Consider the following 23,880-nt stretch of genomic DNA (forward strand, 5'->3'; position numbering starts at 1 on the left):
AAGGAGGTCCAATTCCAGAGCTGTAGATCATTTTTTATTTTATTTTTTCTGGGGGTGGCCGAGCCATGGTTTTGCCAGCCTCTAACTGCTCCTTGTTAAGCTGCAAAGGCAGCAGACGGGGCAAAATATATACAGGCAGTAGCGCCTATCAAATGTGACCCATTCGCCATGCAGTTGTGGGTAGTGGTGCCAAAAAACACATTAATTAGACATATGGAACACATAATATACACTGTATATGGAGTGCATGTGTAAGGCTGACTAAAGGTGGATGTTTTTTTTTGCGATTAGCCAGTGCTCTGATCAAAAATAAACATATTTCTCCACCTACAAAAGCAAGCTGGATGGAGAAACCCTCCCCACTGTGTTCTTGTACTCTAAAGATGGAACATGGATGGAAATTCTGTCGGTTCAGCAGGGATCGGCTGAATTTTGATCCATGTATGTTCAGGGATATTGCACAGAAAGTGATCTACTGATTGACTTCTGTACATCGATCGGCTTCAGGACAACTAGCCTGTCAGATCTTTTCATTCGATTAATGGCGACTGATATAGCCGCCAGCAGTAATCCTTGTGTTCTGCCGGCATGGAAGGCTCCTCGCTGGTAGAACGCAATAGCACAGCGGGAGGCATTCCCCCATCAACACTGTGGTTGAGGTTGCCAGTCATACACCCAGCATAGGGACAGCATGGATGTGCGGCTCCAGGGAGTCCTTTCTTTACTTCTACCGGGTGGATGTTTAGGCCTTTGCTGACACCAGCTTTGGCCATATCGTACTTCAAACTGCTCTGCGTTCTGGATCTGTTAAATTCTATTTTTGTAAGTTTAAGCCACCATACCCGTTGTCCTAGTGGTTCCTCTTATCGCTTGCTACAAAACTGATGATTGCTGGGAATGGGATTGAGACAGAATATATGGGCTGTCTCACAATTCTGTTTACTAGTGTCCGGTCAGCTATATAACCCGGGGTCTATGAATAAAGAAGCCCACATCCTGTACTGTACACCATTAAAACCATCCTTATTTTGTTGAGCGTGGAGGATACAAATATCACCCTTAGCTTTTTTTTTTTTTTTTCTTGTGTTATTTAACTGTTGCCTATTTTGTCTGTTGCTACTGTTCGTTAGTCTGTTTGCTTTTGTTGTCCCTTTCTATGTTTTCACTCTCACTGCTTTGCTGCAGAAGAACAAACCAGTTCTTATTCCAGGCGTGTAGTCAGCGGAGTAAAAGCAACTTTCTTGAGGTTATTGATGCATAAGAGTTTCAGTTTGTTACTGTTCTTGCCATTGTCGGGACTATAGGTCTTTATCACCTTATACAGTATATGTGCACTTAAACCTCTTGTAAGCAACTATGGGACTACCCTAAGGGCAATTTCGCATTATGAACCAGAGTAAAGAGAAAATTTAACTCATGCATATTACAATGTATTGTAGGAATTTACAGACTGTTGGGTACTGTTTCCGCTGGACCTTATATGAACGTAATATTTTTTTTATCCTATGTCAGTCTTTTCCCTTTTTTTTTCTCCATACACGCTATTTAATAGTAAAAAAGGATATTTTTTTAAGCGGGCATGTATCCCAGAGTTCATGAAGTTCGCTAATGATGAGTCCTCCACCTCTGTGTAAAGTGAAGCCCACTTGTTGAGCCTTTTAACCAGCTGTATTTAGATATAAATTTAAAAAGGAATGTTAAGCGAATGCAGTACAATATGCTGTAGTTCAGAATTACTTGACCTGATACTTTTTATTTTGAAACAAACACTGTCACCTTACCCATGCATGGCAAAATAACATTGTCTCTGCAAAGGACCTCCCCCGACCCTTAATACTTGCCTTACCTTCTCTTCTCAGCTCGTATCTCCAACACAGCCAGGGCTAAAATGTTGTGTTGGGGACCTGGAGGACTGATGTCATCACTCCACTGGTCATTTAACATGCACTGTCACAGGTGAGTAGGTCACATCTGCCCTCAAGCCCTTGAAACACTGCATTTTCTTGCCCACTGTGGAGGAAGAGGAAAGAGCTGCGAGGGATCTCGTATAACACGAGTATAAGGGGGTTAGGGGATGCCCTTTGTGGAGATACTGTCACTTTGCCCTACATGAGGTAACTTTCCCCTTTTAATTGTTTCTTCTTTTTATTATTTTCTTAACAGAAACCCATTATGTACAAAACCATTACACAGTCTTTTTAATTTCTGTTTTTGATTTTTTCAATTGACAAACAGTTATTTTGAAAGATACCGTTCTGTAAATTAATTTATTTTTTTTTCCTTTAAGATTTGCGCTGCAGAGTTCAAAGAATTTGTAGAACGGCTGAAAGTGAAGTTCAGCACAAAGATGGATGATCCAGCATATGAGATTCCAGAAACTGTGGATGAGCTTTTCAACAGGTAGCAAAGCAACAAGACTTAGATATGTAGGCACAAGTGATGAGCTCATGTGTTCAGGACCTAATCTGAGCTCACCTGAGTGAGCCTGCAATTATAGATTCTGTTCTCTCTTTTAGCTAATCCAAGGGTTTGCTCCTCTTTTGTTCCACTGAGCATTTTTTTAAACTTTTGGCTGTCAATTTGGTTTGGATTCAAGGCTCTGATGTGTTCTGTAGGGTTCTGCAGCATCTAGTTCTGCTATTCTGGGTGGATTTACCAAACTGTTGTTCAAGTGCATGTAGTAAAGGCAAGGCTCCTCCTTTCCTGTGTAGCGCCATTTTTTCAGCATCTGGGTTTGTCAGCTCTGTTAGGCTTGCTACTTGGTCCTTTGTGTTTACCCATTTCCCAGCTTCTGCTTGTGCCTGTTCTTGTCTGCAGCTTTAGTAGGAGGAGTTATTGTTACTTTTCTGTGTTCCCCTTACTCCTTTTTAATTTTTAAGGTAAAGCGTCTTTTCTTTCTCCCTTTTTTTTTTTTTTTTATGAGACTAATCTGCCCCCTGCAGTCACTGTCAATCACAAGCAAAGCAGACTTGATGGGGAACTAGTCTAGGGGCCCTTTCACATGGGCGTTCCGTATGTCCGCAAATCATCCTATTTTTTTGCGGATGATTTACGGACATAATGTAAGTCAATGGCATTGCGGATGTCAGCGGAATACCATCCGCTGACATCCGATTTTCTTCCTTTCAGTTCTGTTCCGTTTTTTGGAACGGAACAGAACCCTATTTTTCCTCCGTTCAAAAAACGGAAAGGAAGCAAAATCGGATGTCAGCGGTGTCATCCGCTGACATCCGCAATGCCCATAGACTTACATTATGTCCGTATATCATCCGCAAACGGATGGGATGATATGCGGACATCCGCTCCGTGAAAAAAAAAAAAGGACCGGAGAGGAGAATAAAAACTGATCGCCCGTGTGAAAGAGCCCTAAGATTTCCTCATCAGGTTCCACACATCCAAAAGGCGCAGAAGCTCTGACTCTGACTAAATCCACCCGTTGCATTTCACTGTCAATCATAGGCAATGCAGACCTGATGCAGAACTAGTTGCTCAGTTTGCCATCAGGCTCAGCTCAGTGTCCATACAGTGTGACCTGTGCTGTGGATTGCAAGGTTATGGGCACATTGTCCTAGCAACCAATTAAGTAAATGTATGCCCCTCCACTACATGCCACCTTTGATCTGGTCTTAATTACTGCCAATTTGTTTATGTGCGCAGAATCTTTTGCTGCAATAGTGACAGATTCTAAAAGTGGCGGTAAGAAGAACTACCTGAATTTGACATACATGTCTGGCACAGGGCTTTCATGAATTAGGTGCAGGCCATGTTAAAGGGACCATACAGCCTAAAAAGTGACGTTACTGCTTTAATAAATTCTCCTGTGTAAAAATGTTAATTTCATGAGAAACATTGCTATAATTTATCTATATAGTCTATAAAGGCACTTGGATTACCTTTTGGGACTCATTCGTTGTGTCTGAGCCACAACCTTTGCTACCTATATGAAAAAGAAGAATGCGTATTTAAATAAAGTTTTTAACATTCTGTAGAATATGTTGTGTACATGAATAAAATCATTAGCCAGAAATAGAAAAATTAAGAACCATATTACATGACTGGCTGTCATAAGAAATCAGAACTTTGTTTTAAGTTCTTGCTAGTGTTAGGATGTCCATTATAATGAAGATTATGTTTTCCACGTCCTTTTACACTTAAAGTGGAACTTCACTCTCCAAATCAACATTGATTATTTTAATTGTCATGCTGCTAGCATTAGTAAATAGATAGCAAATTATATCATATTTATTTTTTTAGTTACTTTCTGGTGCCTTGCCTAGGCAAATGTTGTCATACATTCCAAGAGTCTTTAGGAGGGTCAACAACTGGGTTATTTTTTCAGGTAACCCAGAACTCTTCCGGAGGGGAGGAGAGGAAGAGTGGTTTTCTCAGCTAAGCACACTCTTCAGCATGCATGCTTAAAGTGATTGTAAAGTCTCGTTGTTGTTTTTTTTTTTAAATAACAAACATGTTATACTTACCTCCTCTGGGCAGTGGTTTTGCACAGGGCAGTCCAGATCCTCCTCTTATCTGGTCCCTGGCTGGAGCTACTGGCCCCTCTTTCCTGTTGAGTGTCCCCAAAGCAAGCTGCTTGCTGTGGGGCACCCAAGCCGAGCTGCAGCTCCGTGTGTCCATTCAGACAAGGAGCTGCCATTCAGCCCTGCCTCCTCTCTCTCCTGATTGGCTAACTGAGTTTGACAGCAGCAGGAACCAATAGCGCTGCTGCTGTGTCTCAACAAATTAGGAGCGAGAGTCCTGGACGGCTGAGGCAATCGTGGAAATTGCTGGATAGAGATGGGGCTCAGGTAAGTATTAGGGGGGCTAAGAGAGGCTGCTGCTCACAGAAAGCTTTTTATCTTAATGTATAGAATGCATTAAGATATAAAAAAAAAAACCTTCTAACTTTACAACCCCTTTAAGCTAAGGGCAGATGGATTTCCGGAAAGTAAAGGCTACATTAATCATTTGCCCTTACTCAAGAAGGCTACAGCCATAAATGCTAGGGAGTGTTTTTCAAAGTGATTTCTCAACAAAATAAATCATGGAGATATGGTGGGATGGAGGAGTTTGCTTTGAGTATTACAAATTAATTTGTGTTTTTGGTTTGTGGTGCTCAGATGTAGTGCAGATCCACTTTAACACCTTCCCACCTGGCCTATAGCAAAATGCCAGGTGAGGGTTTCATAGTTCTGACTGGATGTCATATGACGTCCTTCAGAACAAGCCGCTCCAATCACAGCTGATCACAGTGTAAATAGGAAGTGTCGGTTATCGGCATTCCACTACTCACGCGCTGACATCGCATGAGTTTAGGAGAGCTGAGAAGCGGCTCTCCTGATTGGGGGGGGGGGTGTGCACTGATGATCCGTGCATTGATCCATGCCAGTGCCCACCAGTAATGCTCACCTGTACTCACAAGTGATGCCCACATGTGCCCACCAGTGGTGCCAATCATTGCTGCATATTAGTGCCACCTCATCAGTGCCCATCAGCCTATAAGTGCCTGTCATTGCAGCCTCATCAACGCACATCAGTGAAGAAGAAAAATTACTTATTTACAACATTTTGTAACAGAAAATAAGAAAACTTTTTTTTTTTTTTTTTTTTCAAAATGTTTGGTCTTTTTTTCATTTGTTTTGCAAAAAACTCAGTGGTGATAAACTACCACCAAAAGAAAGCTCAATCTGTCTCAAAAAATGATTTCATTTGGGTACAGCATTGCATGACCGCATAATTGTCATTCAATATGCGACAGTGCTGAAAATTGGCCTTGGCAGAAAGGGGGTGAAAGTTCCCAGTATTGAAGTGGTTAAACTGAAAAACTAACAAAACCCTATTTCTCTTACGTCCTCTAACAGTCGCCGCCCACTCATACAGTCTTCACTAATGGGTATTGGCCTTTTCCGAAGAAGCAAGCTAGGCAGTAATTTTGTTAATACAAACAAACTTTAACACATAGACACACCTACAGGGGGCCATCCCTCTGGCCAATATCCTCTAATCCAGTTCTTTGCTGCCTAGAATCAGGAGTAGGCTAGGTTTTCCCTGCTGGGACCTAGTGTCTCAGTTTTTTCTTTCTGTTTCTTTCTGAAAAGTGATTTTTCTTTTGAAATAGCTTTTTATTTTTCTCACCTGTGCTAGTTAGTCAGAATTTGGAGGACTACAAGCGTCAGCAGAACTGGGCCTCGCACTGGTTGATATAGAACCTTATGGAGTCCCAGTCTGCCATCGAGCGTCGCATGCTTTTGGTACGCCCAGGCCTTACAATGACAGTACCCCTGGAAGCGGGGACGAGCCTGCGAAGTTTCCTATCTTCACTGGGATGTCTCATCTTCGGAACACTTGGGTGTTGCTAGCATCCTTCCTGGCTGATGGCACCCCCACACAGGTGGGAGGTCTCCCGTGTCGGAGTGGTGCCCACGTTCGCTGGATGGTGAGTACGATTGCCCCTCTGTCCCTGGGAACAGGTGTTGAGGGGGTATTGAGTGGACCCACTCTGGGGATGGCGGCACATGTACAGTTTGCTATAATATCCCCCCTCATGGCCATGGGATGGACCCCTGTGTCTAACCTTCCTTTCCCCTGCGGGGGCGCTCCTGTGGTGCGGACCGCCATGCGGGGGGGTGTGGGGGCTTCCTCCTCCCAGGGGGGGTGCTCTGTGCAGATCTCGGTGGGGGCCAGTGTGGGCGTTTGCTGCGGCATTTGGCGCGGTTTGCCCGGCCGCCATTTTGGGTGAGGGCTGGCTGTTTTGGCCTTAGAGTGAGGGCAGCGGCCATTTTCAATAATCATTGTTGGCGCCGATCGGGCGCCATCTTTAGTATGGGCGGATGTCCTGTTCTGGGCAGCGGCCATTTTCAAAGTGCTTTTCCTCCATTGACTTATATCAGGCACCATTTTTTGTGGTTTAGGGCTTGCTTTTGCCTCTAGGGACGTGAGGTCACTTCCTCCTTTTACATCAGCCTTCTCAGCAGCTTTGCAAGTATAGGAACACTGTAGGGGGATCTTACTGTTTTTCTCTGGCAATATTCCTGCTAGCACTTTTTTTCCAGGGTGACTTTAGTTAAGGGAAGGGTCTCCACCTGTAGTGCAGTTTGCGATAGGGGTCCGCGGGAACCGCCGTTTTAAAGGGTCAGTGTCATTATTTTTGCACTTTGATAATATGGAGTCCCAGGATAGCAAATTCCCCACAGACCTAGTTGATGGTTCCGATACCCCTGATTCCACTTCCTTAGCCTCTATCTGCTGCACTTGCGACTTTAGCGTCAAAGGTTGATCTGCTGATGTCTGACGTGTTACAAAAAAACGGCCTATGCCCTCTCAGTCTTCTCACTCAGAGCCTGAATTGGTTGCCACGGGCGACGTCCCCCCGAGGGGTCCCCGTCCTCTCAGTCGCATGTGGAGGAGGAGGATTCTTCCTCTGGGATAGCACGTGACCGCACTGCGGTAGACGCACTTATTAGCTCCCTTAAGGAGACTTTAAATCTTGATGATGAGCCCTCCATGGCAGGTAAGCGGGTTTCCTTCGGGACCCGCAAAGCCCAGAAGTCGGGTCAGGTTTTTCCTTGTCCCGAAGAGTTTCAGGAAACAGTAAATGACCAATGGCGTCGCATTAAGCATACGCTGGTGGTACCTAAGAGATTTGAGTACCATTATCCCTTTGCGGATTCAGGTGATTCTCGCTGGACTGTGGTTCCTAAAGTGGACCACACTATTTCCAGACTGAATAAATCCACCTTGATGCCCGTAGAAGACTCCCCGGTGTTTAAGGACCCGGCTGATAGACGGGTGGAAACGCTTTCCTGCCACATGTATTTGGTGAAGGGTTCCCTGCTGAAGCCTGTGTTCGCCTCAGTGATGGTCTCTTAGGCTATCGCTGAATGGGCCAAGGTGCTTAGGCGCACTCTGGTAGCAGAGTTGGTTTCTGCTGCTGCGCTGGACATGTTGGATCAAACGGTGTACCTGTGTGACGCAGCTTTGGACGAGGCTCCTTTGGTCGTACGTCTATCTGCGGTCGGGATTGCAATCCGCCGCATTATTTGGCTGAAAAGCTGGTCGGCCGACCATGCTTCTAAGAAGACAGTGTCTGACATCCCTAATGCGGGGGATCGTCTTTTTGGTGACACTCTAGATGAGCTGAAGAGGGGCTTACTGGGGGTAAGAACACTCTCTTGCCTCAAGTCTCGAAGGGTAAATCTCCCCGCGCTAGGCGGGGTCCCTCCTTTAAGACTAACCGGGGGTCCTTTCGTGCCTTTGGGGCACAGGAAAAGGGTAAGTCCTTCAAGGCCTCCGGCGGTCACAAGAAATCTTGGGCAGACAACCCAGTCCACCACTTTCTGAAGGGACGCCCTCACCTGTATCATGGGTGGGGGGACGTCTGCCCTGTTTTCTCGAGCCCTGGTGGTCCAAGATTCAGGACAGGTGGGTTCGTGAGCTCATTCGCGTTTCGATCGCACCCCGCAGACAGATTCTTTTCATCAAATCTCCATCTAACTCACGATCGTTTCCGGGATCTAAAACGGGCGGTTCAGGATCTTCTTGTCATTGTGTCGGTTCCTCCTCAGGACAGGTTTCGGGGTTTTTACTCCAATCTGTTCACGGTGCCCAGAAAAGAGGGCAAGGTGCATCTGATTTTGGACCTAAAGTTGCTGAACCGCTTTGTGCGGGTACAGAAGTTCCGGATGGAATCCATCCGGTCGGTGGTGGCATCTCTGAGTCCAAGGGAATTCATGGCCTCCATCGACCTAAAAGATGCGTATCTGCACATCCCTATTTACGAGGGTCATCAGCGGTATCTCCGCTTCGCAATCGCAGAGGAGTATTACCAGTTCGTGGCATTGCCCTTCGGTCTCGCTTCGGCTCCAAGGGTGTTCACCAAGGTTTTGGCTCCTGTGTTGGCTCTGCTGCGGGTGAAGGGGATTGCGATCCTTGGTTATCTGGATGATCTCCTGTTAAGTTCGAGCTCAAGTGCCACCCTGTTAAGCGATCTATCGGTCACGGTTCAGATGCTCCAGGATTTCGGGTGGACCATCAATTTTCAGAAGTCGGCTCTGTCCCCTTCGGTTCATCTCCCCTACCTGGGGATGATCCTGGACTCTGCTCAGGCAAAGGTCTTCCTTCCGGAGGACAAACTCCAGACTCTGCAGCACGAGATCAGGTCCCTCAGGGACAACGATCTCTCCTCGCTTTGGACCTGGATGCGGTCCCTGGGTCTGATGGTGTCGGCCTTCGAGGCGGTCCCATTTGCGCAGTTTCACACGAGAACTCTGCAAGCAGAGATTCTTGCCAGGTGGGACAGACATCCTCAGTCTTTGGACAGGATGATTTCGCTAAGCCACCATGTGAAATCGAATCTGTTGTGGTGGCTCCAGTCATCGACTCTGACACAAGGCAAGTCCTTCTGGCTGTTATTATGTACGCTGCTCACCACGGATGCCAGCCTGTCGGGCTGGGGTGGAGTTCTGGGCACACTTTGTGCCCAGGGGACGTGGTCGGAGGAGGAGTCCTCCCTTCCGATCAATGTCCTGGAGCTCTGGGCGATCAAGCTCTGTTTGTTCCGTTGGTCGTCTCGGCTTTAGGGCCGCCCTGTGTGAGTGCAGACGGACAATGCCACGACGGTGGCGTACATCAATCATCAGGGAGGCACCAGCAGTGGCCGAGATTCTGTCTTGGGCCGAATCGCATGTTCTGGCGATTTCGGCCATCCACATTCCAGGTGTGGACAACTGGCAGGCAGACTATATGAGTCGCCAGACCCTGGACCAGGGGGAATGGTCCTTACACCCGGAGGTGTTTTGCCTTCTGTGTGTCCGTTGGGGGTCTCCGGACATGGATCTGTTCGCGTCCCGTCTCAACAAAAAGGTAGAAGGGTTCCTGGCTCGATCTCGCGATCCTCTGGCTGACGCCTCGGATGCGTTAGTGGTGCCGTGGCATCGGTATCGGCTGATATATGCCTTCCCTCCAATTCAAATGTTGTCCAGGTTCCTCTGCAGTTAGCCTCGGAACGGATGCTGGTGATTCTGATAGCTCCAGACTGGCCGCGTCGGTCTTGGTATGCGGACATCATGCAGATGGTTGTCGAACCTCCCTGGCGGCTTCCACTGAGAGACGATCTTCTGTCTCAAGGACTGATCTTCCATCCTGCTTTACAGTCGCTGGCTTTGACGGCTTGGCTGCTGAAAGCCAAGTCTTGAGAGACAGGGGTATCCCGTCGGCTGTCATTCCTACCTTGCTAAAAGCTAGGAAAGCTTCTTCTGGGAAGGTTTATCATCGCAACTGGAGGGCATATTTTGCCTGGTGTGAGTCACAAGGTCTTCACCCCCACTCCTTTTCAGTGGCGAGGGTTTTGGCTTTCCTGCAGACTGGGGTGGATCAGCGCCTAGCGCTGACCACGACCAAGGGCCAGTTGTCAGCGTTGGCCATTCTTTTCCAGCATCCTTTGGCGTCTAATTCCTTGATTTGCACCTTTATTCAGGGGGTGCGTCATCTGCCCCCCCCCCCCTCCCCGAGGAAGGCTCCCTTACCTCCCTGGGACCTGAATCTGGTTCTGTCTATTTTACAACAACCTCCTTTTGAGAACGTCAGAGAGATCCCTCTGCCTGTGTCACTGTAGGTTGCTTTTCTAGTGGCGATCACATCTGCTCGCAGAGTGTCGGAGTTGGCGACTCTGTCTTGCCGCTCCCCTTATCTGGTTGTTTATAAGGATAAAGTGGTCTTGCAACCGAATCAGTCTTTTCTTCCTAAGGTGGTTTCAGCCTGCCACCTCAATGAGGATATTGTGTTGCCTTCGCTTTGTGCGAAGCCCAAGCATTCAAAGGAGTTTGCTTTGCATTCCTTGGACATGGTCCGGGCGGTCAAGGTTTACCTTTCCGCGACAAACTCTTTCCGGAAGTCGGATTGTCTGCTTGTCCTTCCTGTGGGACCTCGGAAAGGTACAGCGACGTCTGCGGCAACCTTTTCCAAATGGATCAGACAGACGATTGTGCAGGCCTATTCGATTAAGGGTTGGGTTCCTCCCTTCCCTGTTAAGGTGCACTCTACTAGAGCTGTTAGTGCGTCTTGGGCTTTTCGCCACCAGGCGTCGGTGGCTCTGGTGTGCAAAGCGGCGACCTGGTCGTCTGTACACACCTTTTCCAAGTTTTACAAACTTGATGTGTTGGCATCTTCAGATGCTTCTTTTGGCCGCAAGGTTTTGGGTGCGACAGTAATCTAAAGAGACATGCTATTTTTTTCTGTCTAGTCGTGGGGTTTATTTCATTTTTCCTGGGTTAGCTCCCGTTGAGCTTTACTTACCCCGTTGGTTCAGTTCAGTTTTTTTCTCTGACCTGGGTGCTGCGTTTCCTATTTTAAGGTTGTGTCTTCCCACCCCTCACATTTACACTGCTTTGGGACGTCCCAATCGTGAAAACTGTATGAATGGGCGGCAACTGTCAGAGGACGTAAGAGAAAATAGAATTTTTGTAAAATCTTACCGTAAAATAATTTTCTCTGAGTCGTCTGACAGTCGCCGCCCCACCCCTCTCTTTAGGGTTGATGGTTTTTCATGGACTGCTTGCTACATAACTGGAGTAGAGTGTTACTGGCTGGAGGATACGGCCAGAGGGACGGCCCCCTGTAGGTGTGTTTATGTGTTAAAGTTTGTTTGTATTAACAAAATTACTGCCTAGCCTGCTCCTGCGGAGAAGGCCAATACCCAATAGTGAAGACTGTATGAGTGGGCGGTGACTGTCAGAGGAAAATAATTTTACGGTAAGATTTTACAAAAATTATTTTTTTCGAAAAAAAAAAAACCCTCCCTGGTGTTGTAAGGCAATAACTGTCATGGCAGTGCTGTAAGCTAAAGCCCTGTTTCATTTGTCACTCTAGAGTGCTTAATAGGACTATTCTAATGGATATTTTATTATGCTGGTATCAAATTTCTGCTTGTGAATGAAAATCTACTGACCTTGCATTCCAGAGAGTGAAACTATAATGTTCATTTACCACAGAGTCCTGACTGTCCCAGTAAGACTAGTAATGGGGTGATTCTTCCTGAACAGCAGTGAAGTTAGGGCAGGAATGAGCATTAAAAAATATCCGTTAATTATGAATTTTAACTTTGCAGATATTTACAGCCTCACACTTCTTATCACACTATCTTTTTTCTTATTAGGTTTCGTGTTCTGGCAGTTGGAGATGAGTCAATCCAAGAGAATGCATTAGAAAGTCTTAACAGGTATCACGTTATAGAAGTAAATGTACTCTATTTTCTTAATACACTCACCAGCAATTTTATTAGGTACACCTGTTTAATTGCTTAGCTACACAAATAGCTAATTAGCTAATCACATGGCAGCAACTCAATGCATTTACATAGTTACATAGTTAGTGAGGTTGAAAAGACACCAGTCCATCCAGTTCGACCTATGATGTGTGTGTGTGTTTGCTGTTAACCGTACATTGTATACCCCTGTACGTTGTGGTCTTTAAGGTTCCCATCTAATAGTTTTTTGAAACTATCGATGCTCCCTGCTGATACAACTGCCTGTGGAAGAGAATTCCACATCCTTACCGCTCTTACAGTGATGAACCCCCTACGTATTTTAAGGTTAAACCGCCTTTCCTCTAGTTTTAGTGAGTGGCCACGTTTCTTGTATTCCCTTTCTCTGAAAAGTTTGTTCCTTATGCTAGGGTCGCCAGTACAGTATTTGTACATTGATATCATATCCCCCCCTCAATCGTCTCTTCTCCAGAGAGAATAGGTTCAGTGCTTGTAGTCTTTCCTCATAGTTGATGTCCTCCAATTATTTTTGTTGCCCTTCTCTGGACTCTCTCCAGTTCCAGCACATCCTTCCTGAGGACCGGTGCCCAGAACTGGACAGCATACTCCAGATGTGGCCGGATGTTCGGCATCTAGACATGGTGATGACAACTTTCTGAAGTTCAAGCCGAGCATCAGAATGGGAAAGTGACTTTGAACGTGGCATGGTTGTTTGTGTCAGACGGGCTGATCTGAGTATTTGAAAAACTGCTGATACACTGGGATTTTCACGTACAGCCATCTCTAGGGGTTTACAGAGAATGGTCTGCAAAAGTGAAAATATCCAGTCAGCAGCCGTTGTGTGGATGAAAATGCCTTGTTCATGTCACAGAAGAAAGGGCAGACTGGCTGGAGATGCTAGAAAGGCAACCGTATTTCAAATAACCACTTGTTACAACCAAGGTATGCACAACTCCACCTCTGAACGCACAACACATCGAACCTTGAAGCAGATGGGCTACAGCAGCAGAAGACCACACCAGGTGCCACTCTTTTCAGCTAAGAACATGAAACTGAGGCTACAATTTGCACAGGTTCACCAAAATAGGACAATTGAAGATTGGAAAAAACGTTGCCTGGTCTGACAAGTCTCGATTTCAGCTGCGACATTCAGATAGTAGGGTCAGAATTTTGGCTTAAACAACATGAAAGCGTGGATTCATCCTGCCTTATGTCAATAGTTCAGGCTGGTGGTGGTGTAATGGTGTGCTGGATAGTTTCTTGGCACACTTTGGGCCCCTTCTTACCAACTGAGCATCATTTAAGCGCCACAGACTACCTGAGTATTGTTGCTGACCATGTCCTATGGTTACTTCTAGCAGGATTATGCACAATGTCACAAAGCTCAAATCATCTCAAACCGGTTTCTTGAACATGAGAATGAGTTCACTGTATTCCAATGCCTCCAAAGTCACCAGATCTCAATTCAATAAAGTACCTTTGGGATGTGGTGGAACAGGAGATTGGTATCATGGATGTGCACCTGACAAATCTGCATCAACTGCATGATGCTATAATGTCAATATGGACCAGAATCAATACCTTGTTGAATCTGTGCCATGACGATTTAAGGCAGTTCTGAGGGCAAAAGTGGATCGAAACCGGTACTAAGAGGGGATGTACCTAATAAAGTGGCCAGTGAGTATATAAGGAACAAAGCTAACTGGAAATTTTGGTTGCTGTATTTTTTGAGCGATCAGCCATCAGTAATGATTTACATCATTTGAAAATTGTAATGTAATTGTTACGCATCATATTGTTTTCTAAACAAAAAAAAAACAAATGCGTTTTTATGTAATAAGCAAATGTACAAAGAGTTTTTTTATTTATTTTTTACCAGAAAGATGTTTATTGCAATAGAGCAACTAGGTATACAAACAATACTGCAAAACAACAAGAATGTCACATTTGGTAATCATCAAACAGTGTAGAGAGCATCACATAAATCTCATTCAAAAGTCCTCATAGTCCAAAAAGAAGACATAAGGCACAGTCGGTGTACATTAAGGCATTATAGCTACAAAAAATTTGAGTGATGGTACAGAGCATTGTCAAGGAGATCCAGAATACATTGAGAGGTGAAGATACCACCAAACAATTCCTGGGGGGGGCGAAGTATTAGAAGTTATTCAAATGACTCGCAAAAACACAAGATAAAGTAGGCAAACATACAAGCAGTGGGAGCTACACCACTGCACTAATACCATATGCATCTATCCAGGATGAACAAATTTAACTTCCATATCAATTCCTGCTTCCATAAGTCATTTTAAGCAGCATAAAAAACAATTCACTTCGTACAACATCTTCCCTTTAAATCAACTTTTCCCAGTAATAGCAGCATGGGATCTAGTCTCAGCTACAAGTAAAGGTCACAATCACCAACGCCCAGAAAAGTCGCAGGGAGGGACAAGTCCATACCATGTAATTAAAGGTACCTACAGTAGTACCACATTGAGTACATATGGGACTGAAAGTCGGATACATACTGACCAGTTGTTGCGGAGAATACTAGGCCCTATGGAGAAAGTTGTGTATAAATCTGTCCTTAGCCAAAATCATAGAGGTAACTTAGTTATCAACATATTCCACCCAGTTTCCTTCTGTGGGATTAGATAGGTTATCCATTTATTTTTATAGGTACGTTCCTATTTGGTAGCATAAGCCAGAGATAGTCTTGGGTATATACCAGACAATGGTTTTCCCATTACCAGAGAGGTCAATGGTCTCTCTAAAGGGTCGGATTCCAAGGTCAAAGGCAACAGGAATTGAGCTATTACTGCGTGCTGTAGCTGTAGAAACTGGAAAAAAAGCAGTTAGGTAGGAAAAATTAAGATTTCATTTCGGAAAATTGTACTAATCGTCCCCCCTCTGATATGTTTTAGGGCAGTGACCCCTTTAGCAGCCCACAATTGGGGATCTGGCAATCTATAAAGATGAGAGAAGGGATACCCCAGAGGGGAGTTTTTGGAGACCACATAGATTGAGTGCGGTACTTAGACCTGACTCGGTGCCAGATTCATAGTTTGGTAACGATCAAACATGTCATCCAAGTATGAGATTGAGGGCCATGAAATACTAAACTACTAAGGTTAATTACTGCAGTATTATCTTTGGGTTGGGAGAACCACCACCTGCACTGTACTGCAGCCCAATAATACAATTGAAAATTGGGAAGGGCGAGTTCACCCTGGGGGAGTGGGAGTTTAGGTATAATTTTAGCCTGGCGAGGGACCCTATTAGCCCCAGTTAGTTCTGTACTCATGTGACCAATTTTCAGCCGCCCGCTGCCATTACTCAGCCGGTCCAGGCACTGGATCGATCCTGACTTTACTGTCGTCATCCACCGAGATGCCTGGACCAGCAGCTGGCTCAGCCTCTCGGCGAGCTGCTGGTAGACTGAGCCAGCTGCTCCCACCCCCTCCACAGCCAAGCTTTCCAGTGAGCGCTTAAGAGACAGAGAAGAGAGCCGGTGACTGACAGTCACCGCTCTCTGCTCAGAGCTGAGGGGAGAACTGAACAATAAGCTGTGTTTGGTTGCTCAGTAGAGAGGCGGTGGGGGACAGATGCAGCATTGAATCAATGCTGCATATACCTAGGTGAGTGTGTGTATGTGTATATGTAGCACCCTCCTAGTCAGGTGCTAGGTAAGCGAGTGTAGTTTTTGTCTCTCTTTGCTTACTAGAAGAGCAGCAGGTAAAACATATGTGCACTTTGCTTATCAGGGAGCAGGATTGATAGTAAGGTCTGCTCAGTGTGCCCAGTGTGCGATTTACTTGGTCTCAGGGAGTGTCCCCAGCTGATCCAATAGGGAGGCACATTGGAAGCTGGAGGAAACCTGACCAGTGACACACGGGCTTTTAGTACTGTCCCAGGTGTTAGCACAAATAGTGATGCATTATGGGACAGGGTATAAAAAAGCCACGGGCACATAAGGGAGAGGTCTTTGGGTGGGAAGCCAGGTCCCAGAAGGAGGGTGGCGGCTGTCTTCTCTTCTGCAGCAGTTGGTGGTGGTCACAGGCAGTTGCCCTGGAGTACCAGGGGCGTGAGACTGAACCCAGAGATCCAGAAGAAACTGTCTACAGGAGTTGGGGAACAGCTGAATCTGGAAAAACAGTGTCCTTGAGTACAGATGAAATTGCCCAGGGGTCTGCCCAGGAAGGGGACCACTCCAGAGTGTAGAGTCAGTGGACGGGTGTCAGTTAGCCCAGAGAGAAAGGGGGTACTAGGGGAGTTCCCTGAAGAGAAATGTAATGGAAACACTTACTTTACTTTCATTCAAGTGGCAGTATGAAGCAGCGGCCTTGCCGCATTCTCAAGTTCTGAGTCCTTAGTGTTAGGAATAGTTAACAGTTGGAGTATCCCACTCATCCCTTCTCCCATCCCAATTACAATAAAACCACAAAAACAACATCCCCTGGACTGATCTTTGACTGAGCCAAGAATATAGAGTTCTAAGATTTCGGTTTGCAGTTGCTACGGGTAACCCAGGGGAATCCTTAAAGTGTAATCTTCAGCAGCTCTCTAGGGGGCAGTGCTATATATATATATATATATATATATATATATATATATATATATATATATATATATATATATATACATACATACACACAGTATCTCACAAAAGTGTATACACCCCTCACATTTTTGTTAATGGTTTATTATATCTTTTCATGTGACAACACTGAAGAAATGACACTTTGCTACAATGTAAAGTAGTGAGTGTACAGCTTGTATAACAGTGTAGATTTGCTGTCCCCTCAAAATAACTCAACACACAGCCATTAATATCTACACGACTGGCAACAAAAGTGAGTACACTCCTTAGTATACATGTCCAAATTGGGCCCAAATAGCCATTTTCTCTCCCCGGTGTCATGTGACTTGTTAGTGTTACAAGGTCTCAGGTGTGAATGGGGAGAAGGTGTGTTAAATTTGGTATCGCTCTTACTCTCTCATACTGGTCACTGGAAGTTCAGCATGCCACCTCATGGCAAAGAACTCTCTGATGATCTGAAAAAAGAATTGTTGCTCTACATAAAGATGGCCTAAGCTAGAGGAAGAGTGCCAAGACCCTGAAATTGAGCTGAAGCACGGTGGCCAAGACCATACAGCGGTTTAACAGGACAGGTTCCACTCAGAATAGGCCTAGCCATGGTCGACCAAAGAAGTTGCATGCACTTGCTCAGCATCATATCCAGAGGTTGTCTTTGGGAAATAGACGTATGAGTGCTGCCAGCATTGCTGCACAGGATGATGCACAAGAAAGCCTGCAAACAGTTTGCTGAAGAAAAGCAGACTAAAGACATGGATTAGTGGAACCGTGTCTGATGAGACCAAGATAAACTTATTTGGTTCAGATGGTGACAAGCGTGTGGGGCGGCAGCCAGGTGAGGAGTACAAAGTGTGTCTTGCCTACAGTCAAGCATGGTGGTGAGAGTGTCATGGTCTGGGGCTGCATGAGTGCTGCTGGCACTGGGGAGCTACAGTTCATTAAGGGAACCATTAATGCCAACATGTACTGTGACATACTGAAGCAGAGCACGAACCCCTAACTTCGGAGACTGGGCTGCAGGACAGTATTCCAACATAATGACCCCAAACACACCTCCAAGAAGACCACTCCTTGCTAAAGAAGCAGAGGGTAAAAGGTGATGGACTGGCCAAGCATGTCTCCACACCTAAACCCTATTGAGCATCTGTGGGGCAACCCCAAATGGAAGGTGGAGTATCGCAAGGTCTCTAACATCCACCAGCTCCGTGATGTGGTCATGGAGGAGTGGAAGAGGACTCCAGTGGCAGCCTGTGAAGCTCTGGTGAACTCCATATGTTTCTTTCAAGAAAAATGGTTTAGCAGTAGGAAGGGACATGTTGCTGAAAAGTTAAAGAAATTTAGGTCGAAAGATCATTTTGAGAAGGTTTATTCTGCCAACCAGGGAAAGGGCGAGAGCACGCCATGAGTTATACCTCAAGGTCAGTTGTTTAACCAGGGGGTAGAGGTTAACTTTGGAATAGGCAGTGTGCTCCCAACCTTCATTCCCAAATAGGTAAATTCCTCCACCCATCAAAGAGAGGTGCCTGTATCAAACTAAGGGAAGGAAGGATACAGGGGAAATAAAATGGATTTGTCACAATTAATGTTAATACCAGAATATGAGCCAAAATGATTTATAATGGCAAAGGAGGAAGAGGCATCCTCTGGATAAGGAAGCGTATCGTCCAGATATAAGAGTTTTTCTTTCAGTTGCGCTACCACTATACCCCACAACAGGGAAGTTTCCCTAAGCAAGATTGCAAGGGGTTAGGGTTCCGAAGCCAGTGCAAATAGTCCCGGGGAAAGGGGGCACCCCTGCCTTGCACCTTGTCAAAGGGACAATGGATCAGATATATTACTTTTTCTCTTCCCTTGAGTTATAGGGGCTGAATACCGAAGTTGTACCCACAAAAGAGAGACCCAAACTTCCAGGCGACTGCCCAGGAATAGGGCCATTACACTGAATCAAGCACCTTTTCGTTATCTAGGAAGGCCACTATGCCCAGGCAATCTGGGAAAGCCAAGCCCATATGCGTAAACGGCCTGCAGATATTGATGTTTGTGACCCGGCCCAGCATTAAGCCATACTGCACCAAAGCCATGATAATAACATTCAACCGGCAGGCCAGAATTTTAGTCATGTGTTTAGCATCTGTATTGAGCATTAAAATATGACGATAGGAGGAGCACAGTTCTGGGTTCTTGCCAGATTTACAAAGTGATTTAAAAGCATGCTTTATGAGCTGTTGCAGTTTTATGCTTTGTCTATAGAACTTATGAGCTGGCGGTAACAACCACAGTATGCGGCAGGGGAAGCAGGTATTCAACACACCCAAAAGAGTTGAACACCTGCAGAACATCAGAGTTTGAAGACACAGACTACCAGAGAGGTAAGTATACATGTTGTTCTTTAACTGGAGAATTTTTGTTTGAGTGACCCTATGGTGACCGGGGTCACTTTAGGTTTCAGGAAGCTTACACAATTTTCAGCTCACTGCACTGAGAGTTGTGCTTTTTCTTAAAGCTGGCCATACACTGAATTTTTGCCAAACTTTTATCAGTGGGTGGCTCTGTCGTTTAGCTCCCACCCGACATCCAAAGCACTTCAATCCAATTTTTTAATTGAAAAATCAAAAGTCGGGCAGGACCGCCTGTAAAAAAACAATAGTCACAGGTAGAGATTTGAACATCCGCGGTGTATAGTACAGGAGGAACCTGTTAGATGTATTTCTTTCAGCCCTCAGGCTGAATATAAAAAAATAGTATATATGAATGGCTTAAAGGAGAAGTACAGCCAAAGCTCATTTGGCTGTACTTCTCCTGTGAATCACAGGAGTGATGATCGTTCTACACTCCTGTGACCCGTTTTCAGCAGAGAGCGGGCTGAAATCTGCTCTCTGCTGATTTTACAGAGCCAGTCTAGGCTTCGGCATCATCATGACCATGGAGTCAGGATAAGCCCAGATGCCTAGACTGGCACTCGGTTCAGCCTCTCAGCAACCCGCTGGGAGCGTGAGCCTGACTCTCCCGCCCCCCTCCACAGACCAGCACTTCAGTGAGCGAGGAGGGGACAGAGCAGAGAGCTGCTGACTGAAAATCACCAGACCTGTGAAAACCGAGTGATTGGCGGTGTTCGATCACTCGGTTCTCAGTTTTTGAGGCGCTGTGGTAAAGATGCAGCATTGGACCGATGCTGCATCCACCTAGGTAAGTATGATTCTACAATTTAAAAAAAAACATAAATCTCTTTTAAGCTTCCATCCTTGTGAGGTGGCCAGTCTGTGCCTCAACCTCCACAAAACCAGACCTTAAGCATAGTGAATGTGAACAATTAATCTAAGGCTCACCATTTCTTAAATGTTTTGCAGGACAATTTCATGGGTCAAATGGGGAAAGCACCAGCAAGAAACAATGCGTTACTAGACCTACTGATTACTAACAATACAGACCTGATCACGGATGTAGAAATATGGGGCAACTTAGGAAACAGTGACCATAGGTCAATTAGTTTCAGTATAAATCATAGAAATAGGAAACACAAGGGTAATACAAGGACACTGAATTTCAAAAGAGGCAACTTCCCTAAACTGCGCTCTTTGTTAGACAATATACAATGGGATAGAATCCTAGGAACAAAGAGCATGGAGGAAAAATGGACGTGCTTTAAGAACATACTAAATAAAGCTATTGGCCAGTGCATTCCAACAGGAATAAGTTTAAAAGAGCTAAAAAAAAACCCTGGGTGGCTAAACTCCAACGTAAAAATGCATATAAAAACTAAAGAAAAGGCTGAGGCGTCATTGGCAGCATTCCAACATTACAAAGAATGCAGTAAGAAATGTAAGAGTGCAATCAAGGCGGCTAAGATAGATCTGAAAGGCACATAGCGGAAGAGAGTAAAAAAAAAAAACCCCAAGAGATTCTTTAAGTATATAAATAGTAAGAACGTGAGACCAGAACACATTGGCCCCATAAAGGACGACAAAGGGAATCTGGCTACAAAGGACAGAAAGAAGGCAAAGGGGCTAAATAAATTCTTCTCCTCAATCTTTTCAAACGAATTGGGGGGATACAGTAACCTAGACTGTAATGTTAAAGTTAGTAACATGTCGCAGGAAGCATCCTCATGGTTAACAGAAGATGGTTACACCTGCGGGTCCTTAAAGAACTCTGGCCAGGTGATAGCTAGACCATTGTTCCTAATTTTTATGGATAGTCTGCTGACGGGAATGGTACCAGCTGATTGGAAAAAAGCCAACGTGGTACCAATATTTAAAAAAGGGCCGAGATATATATCTGGGAACTACAGGCCGGTTAGCCTAACATGAAAAGTCTGTAAGATATTGGAGGGGATAAGGGACTTTATACAAGACTTTAGTAATAAAAACGGTATCATTAGTAATAATCAGCATGGATTCATGAAAATTCGCTCTTGCCAGGCCAATCTTTTAACCTTCTATGAAGAAGCGAGCTGCCATCTAGATAAAGGAAGGCCTACGGATGTGGTGTATCTGGATTTTGCAAAGGCATTTAATACAGTTCCCCACAAACGTTTACTGTACAAACTAAGGTATGTAGGTATGGACTATAGGGTGAGTACCTGGATTAAAAGCTGGCTTCAGGGGTGAGTCCAAAAGGTGGTGATAAATAGGGAGTACTCGGAATAGTCTGGTGTGGCAAGTGAGGTCTCCCAAGGATCTGTCCAAAGCTATTTCATTTATTCATAAACGACCTAGAGGATGTGATAAACCGCTCAATCTCCGTATTTGCGAAAGATACTAAATAAAGCACGGCAATAACTTCTACGCAGGATGTGGAAACCTTAAAAGAAGACCTGAACAAAATAATGGGGTGGGCATCTACATGGCAAATGAGGTTTAATGTTAAGAAATGTAAGGTAATGCATTTGGGTATTTGAAAGTGATGGTGCGCTTTTCTTATTGTGTGAAAAATCATATATTAAACAATATATAACCAAAATGGGGAAAAAAACCCAATGGGAGTCACAGTGATGGGTGGGTATGTGTAAAATGAACAAACAATATTCACAAATAACACTCAATGTGACTAAACAAATTAAACACTAAAATAAAAGTCCATTAAATATTGTGATCCAAAAATGTGAAAAATGGTGAAAAGAATCCAATTAGGAATCAAGGTGATGATGTAGTGTTCCCTTCACCTGGTGAAATGCCTCCTTACCTGGCGGAAAGAAGGTAATTGCCTGATAATGATATTCTTATATAAATAATGCCAGTGTTCTAATTCCACCTGCACACGTGCACGGTCACCCGGGTGATAAGTATATGCAAGCCTCTTACCAGATGTAAGAGACAATCAAGCCTCTAAATATCCTGATCATGGGGTGCGCTGATTGGGTGAAAGGCAGATGTAAGAGACAATCAAGCCTCTAAATATCCTGATCATGAGGATGCTTCCTTAACACCGTAGATGGATGAAATCATTCCCACTTTCTTCCCTCTGTATAAACCAGCGTGTGTCTCCTATTCTTTTGGGGTGATGGACTCCCCGCGATGCTCCAAAGTACATAAAAGAATGGATGGGACTAATAGTGCATTACCTTTATATACGATTTATTAATATACAGACTTGCACTTACAGTTGGGTTGAATGGTTACGAGCAGAAAATCATATGATGACAGGCTGAGGATCTCTAGGTGCATCGGGTCCGGCTGCAGCACGGACCGCCGATGACGCAATGACGGCACGCCTCCCTCCTTAAAGGGGAGTCCATCACCCCAAAAGAATAGGAGACACACGCTGGTTTATACAGAGGGAAGAAAGTGGGAATGATTTCATCCATCTACGGTGTTAAGGAAGCATCCTCATGATCAGGATATTTAGAGGCTTGATTGTCTCTTACATCTGCCTTTCACCCAATCAGCGCACCCCATGATCAGGATATTTAGAGGCTTGATTGTCTCTTACATCTGGTAAGAGGCTTGCATATACTTATCACCCGGGTGACCATGCACGTGTGCAGGTGGAATTAGAACACTGGCATTATTTATATAAGAATATCATTATCAGGCACTTACCTTCTTTCCGCCAGGTAAGGAGGCATTTCACCAGGTGGAGGGAACACTACATCATCACCTTGATTCCTAATTGGATTCTTTTCACCATTTTTCACATTTTTGGATCACAATATTTAATGGACTTTTATTTTAGTGTTTAATTTGTTTAGTCACATTGAGTGTTATTTGTGAATATTGTTTGTTCATTTTACACATACCCACCCATCACTGTGACTCCCATTGGGTTTTTTTCCCCATTTTGGTTATATATTGTTTAATATATGATTTTTCACACAATAAGAAAAGCGCACCATCACTTTCAAATATACATACGTCTTATCATCTGGTTGCAGCCTTTCACCCAATCAGCGCACCCCTTTCTTTTCAACAATGCATTTGGGTGCCACAAATATGAATGCAAGTTACTCACTAGGGGGAATCTAAGATTAAAAAAGGACCTGGGGGTCCTAGTAGAAGACAAGCTCCGCAATAGCCAAGCTGCTGCAAGCAAAGCCAACAGAGTACTGGCATGCGTAAAAAAAGGGGATTCATTACAGAGATAAAACGATAATTCTCCCACTCTACAAGGCTCTGGTCCGGCCGCATCTCGAGTATGCCGTTCAGTTCTGGGCACCAGTCCTCAGGAAGGATGTGCTGGAACTGGAGTGTGTCCAGAGAAGAGCAACAAAGTTAATAAAGGGACTAGAGAATCTCAGCTATGAGGAAAGACTACAAGCATTGAACTAATTCTCTCTGGAGAAGAGACGCTTGAGAGGGGATATGATATCAATGTACAAATACTGTACTGGCGACCTCAGCATAGGAAACAAACTATTCAGTGAAAGGAAATATAAAAGGACTCGCGGCCATTCACTAAAATTAGAAGAAAGGTGCTTTAACCTTAAATTCAGTAAAGGGTTCTATACCGTCAGAGCAGTATGGAATTCTCTTCCACAAGCAGTGGTGTCAGCGGGGAGCATTGATAGTTTCAAAAAACTATTAGATGGGCACCT

The 23,880-nt window shown here is 44.8% G+C and overlaps 1 protein-coding gene across 1 annotated transcript in view; it reads left to right on the forward strand.

Annotated features, from left to right (window-relative positions):
* Positions 1 to 23,880, forward strand: part of GTF3C1 (general transcription factor IIIC subunit 1) — a 360,695-nt gene that overhangs the window by 252,489 nt on the left and 84,326 nt on the right. Inside the window, exons 27-28 of the mRNA XM_082260707.1 lie at positions 2,288 to 2,400; positions 12,146 to 12,208. Coding sequence (XP_082116833.1) covers positions 2,288 to 2,400; positions 12,146 to 12,208 — 176 coding nt within the window. The remainder of the gene's footprint in view (positions 1 to 2,287; positions 2,401 to 12,145; positions 12,209 to 23,880) is intronic.

This window comes from Pelophylax lessonae, assembly GCF_965119305.1.
Source record: "Pelophylax lessonae genome assembly, chromosome: 6".
NCBI classification, from domain to species: domain Eukaryota; kingdom Metazoa; phylum Chordata; class Amphibia; order Anura; family Ranidae; genus Pelophylax; species Pelophylax lessonae.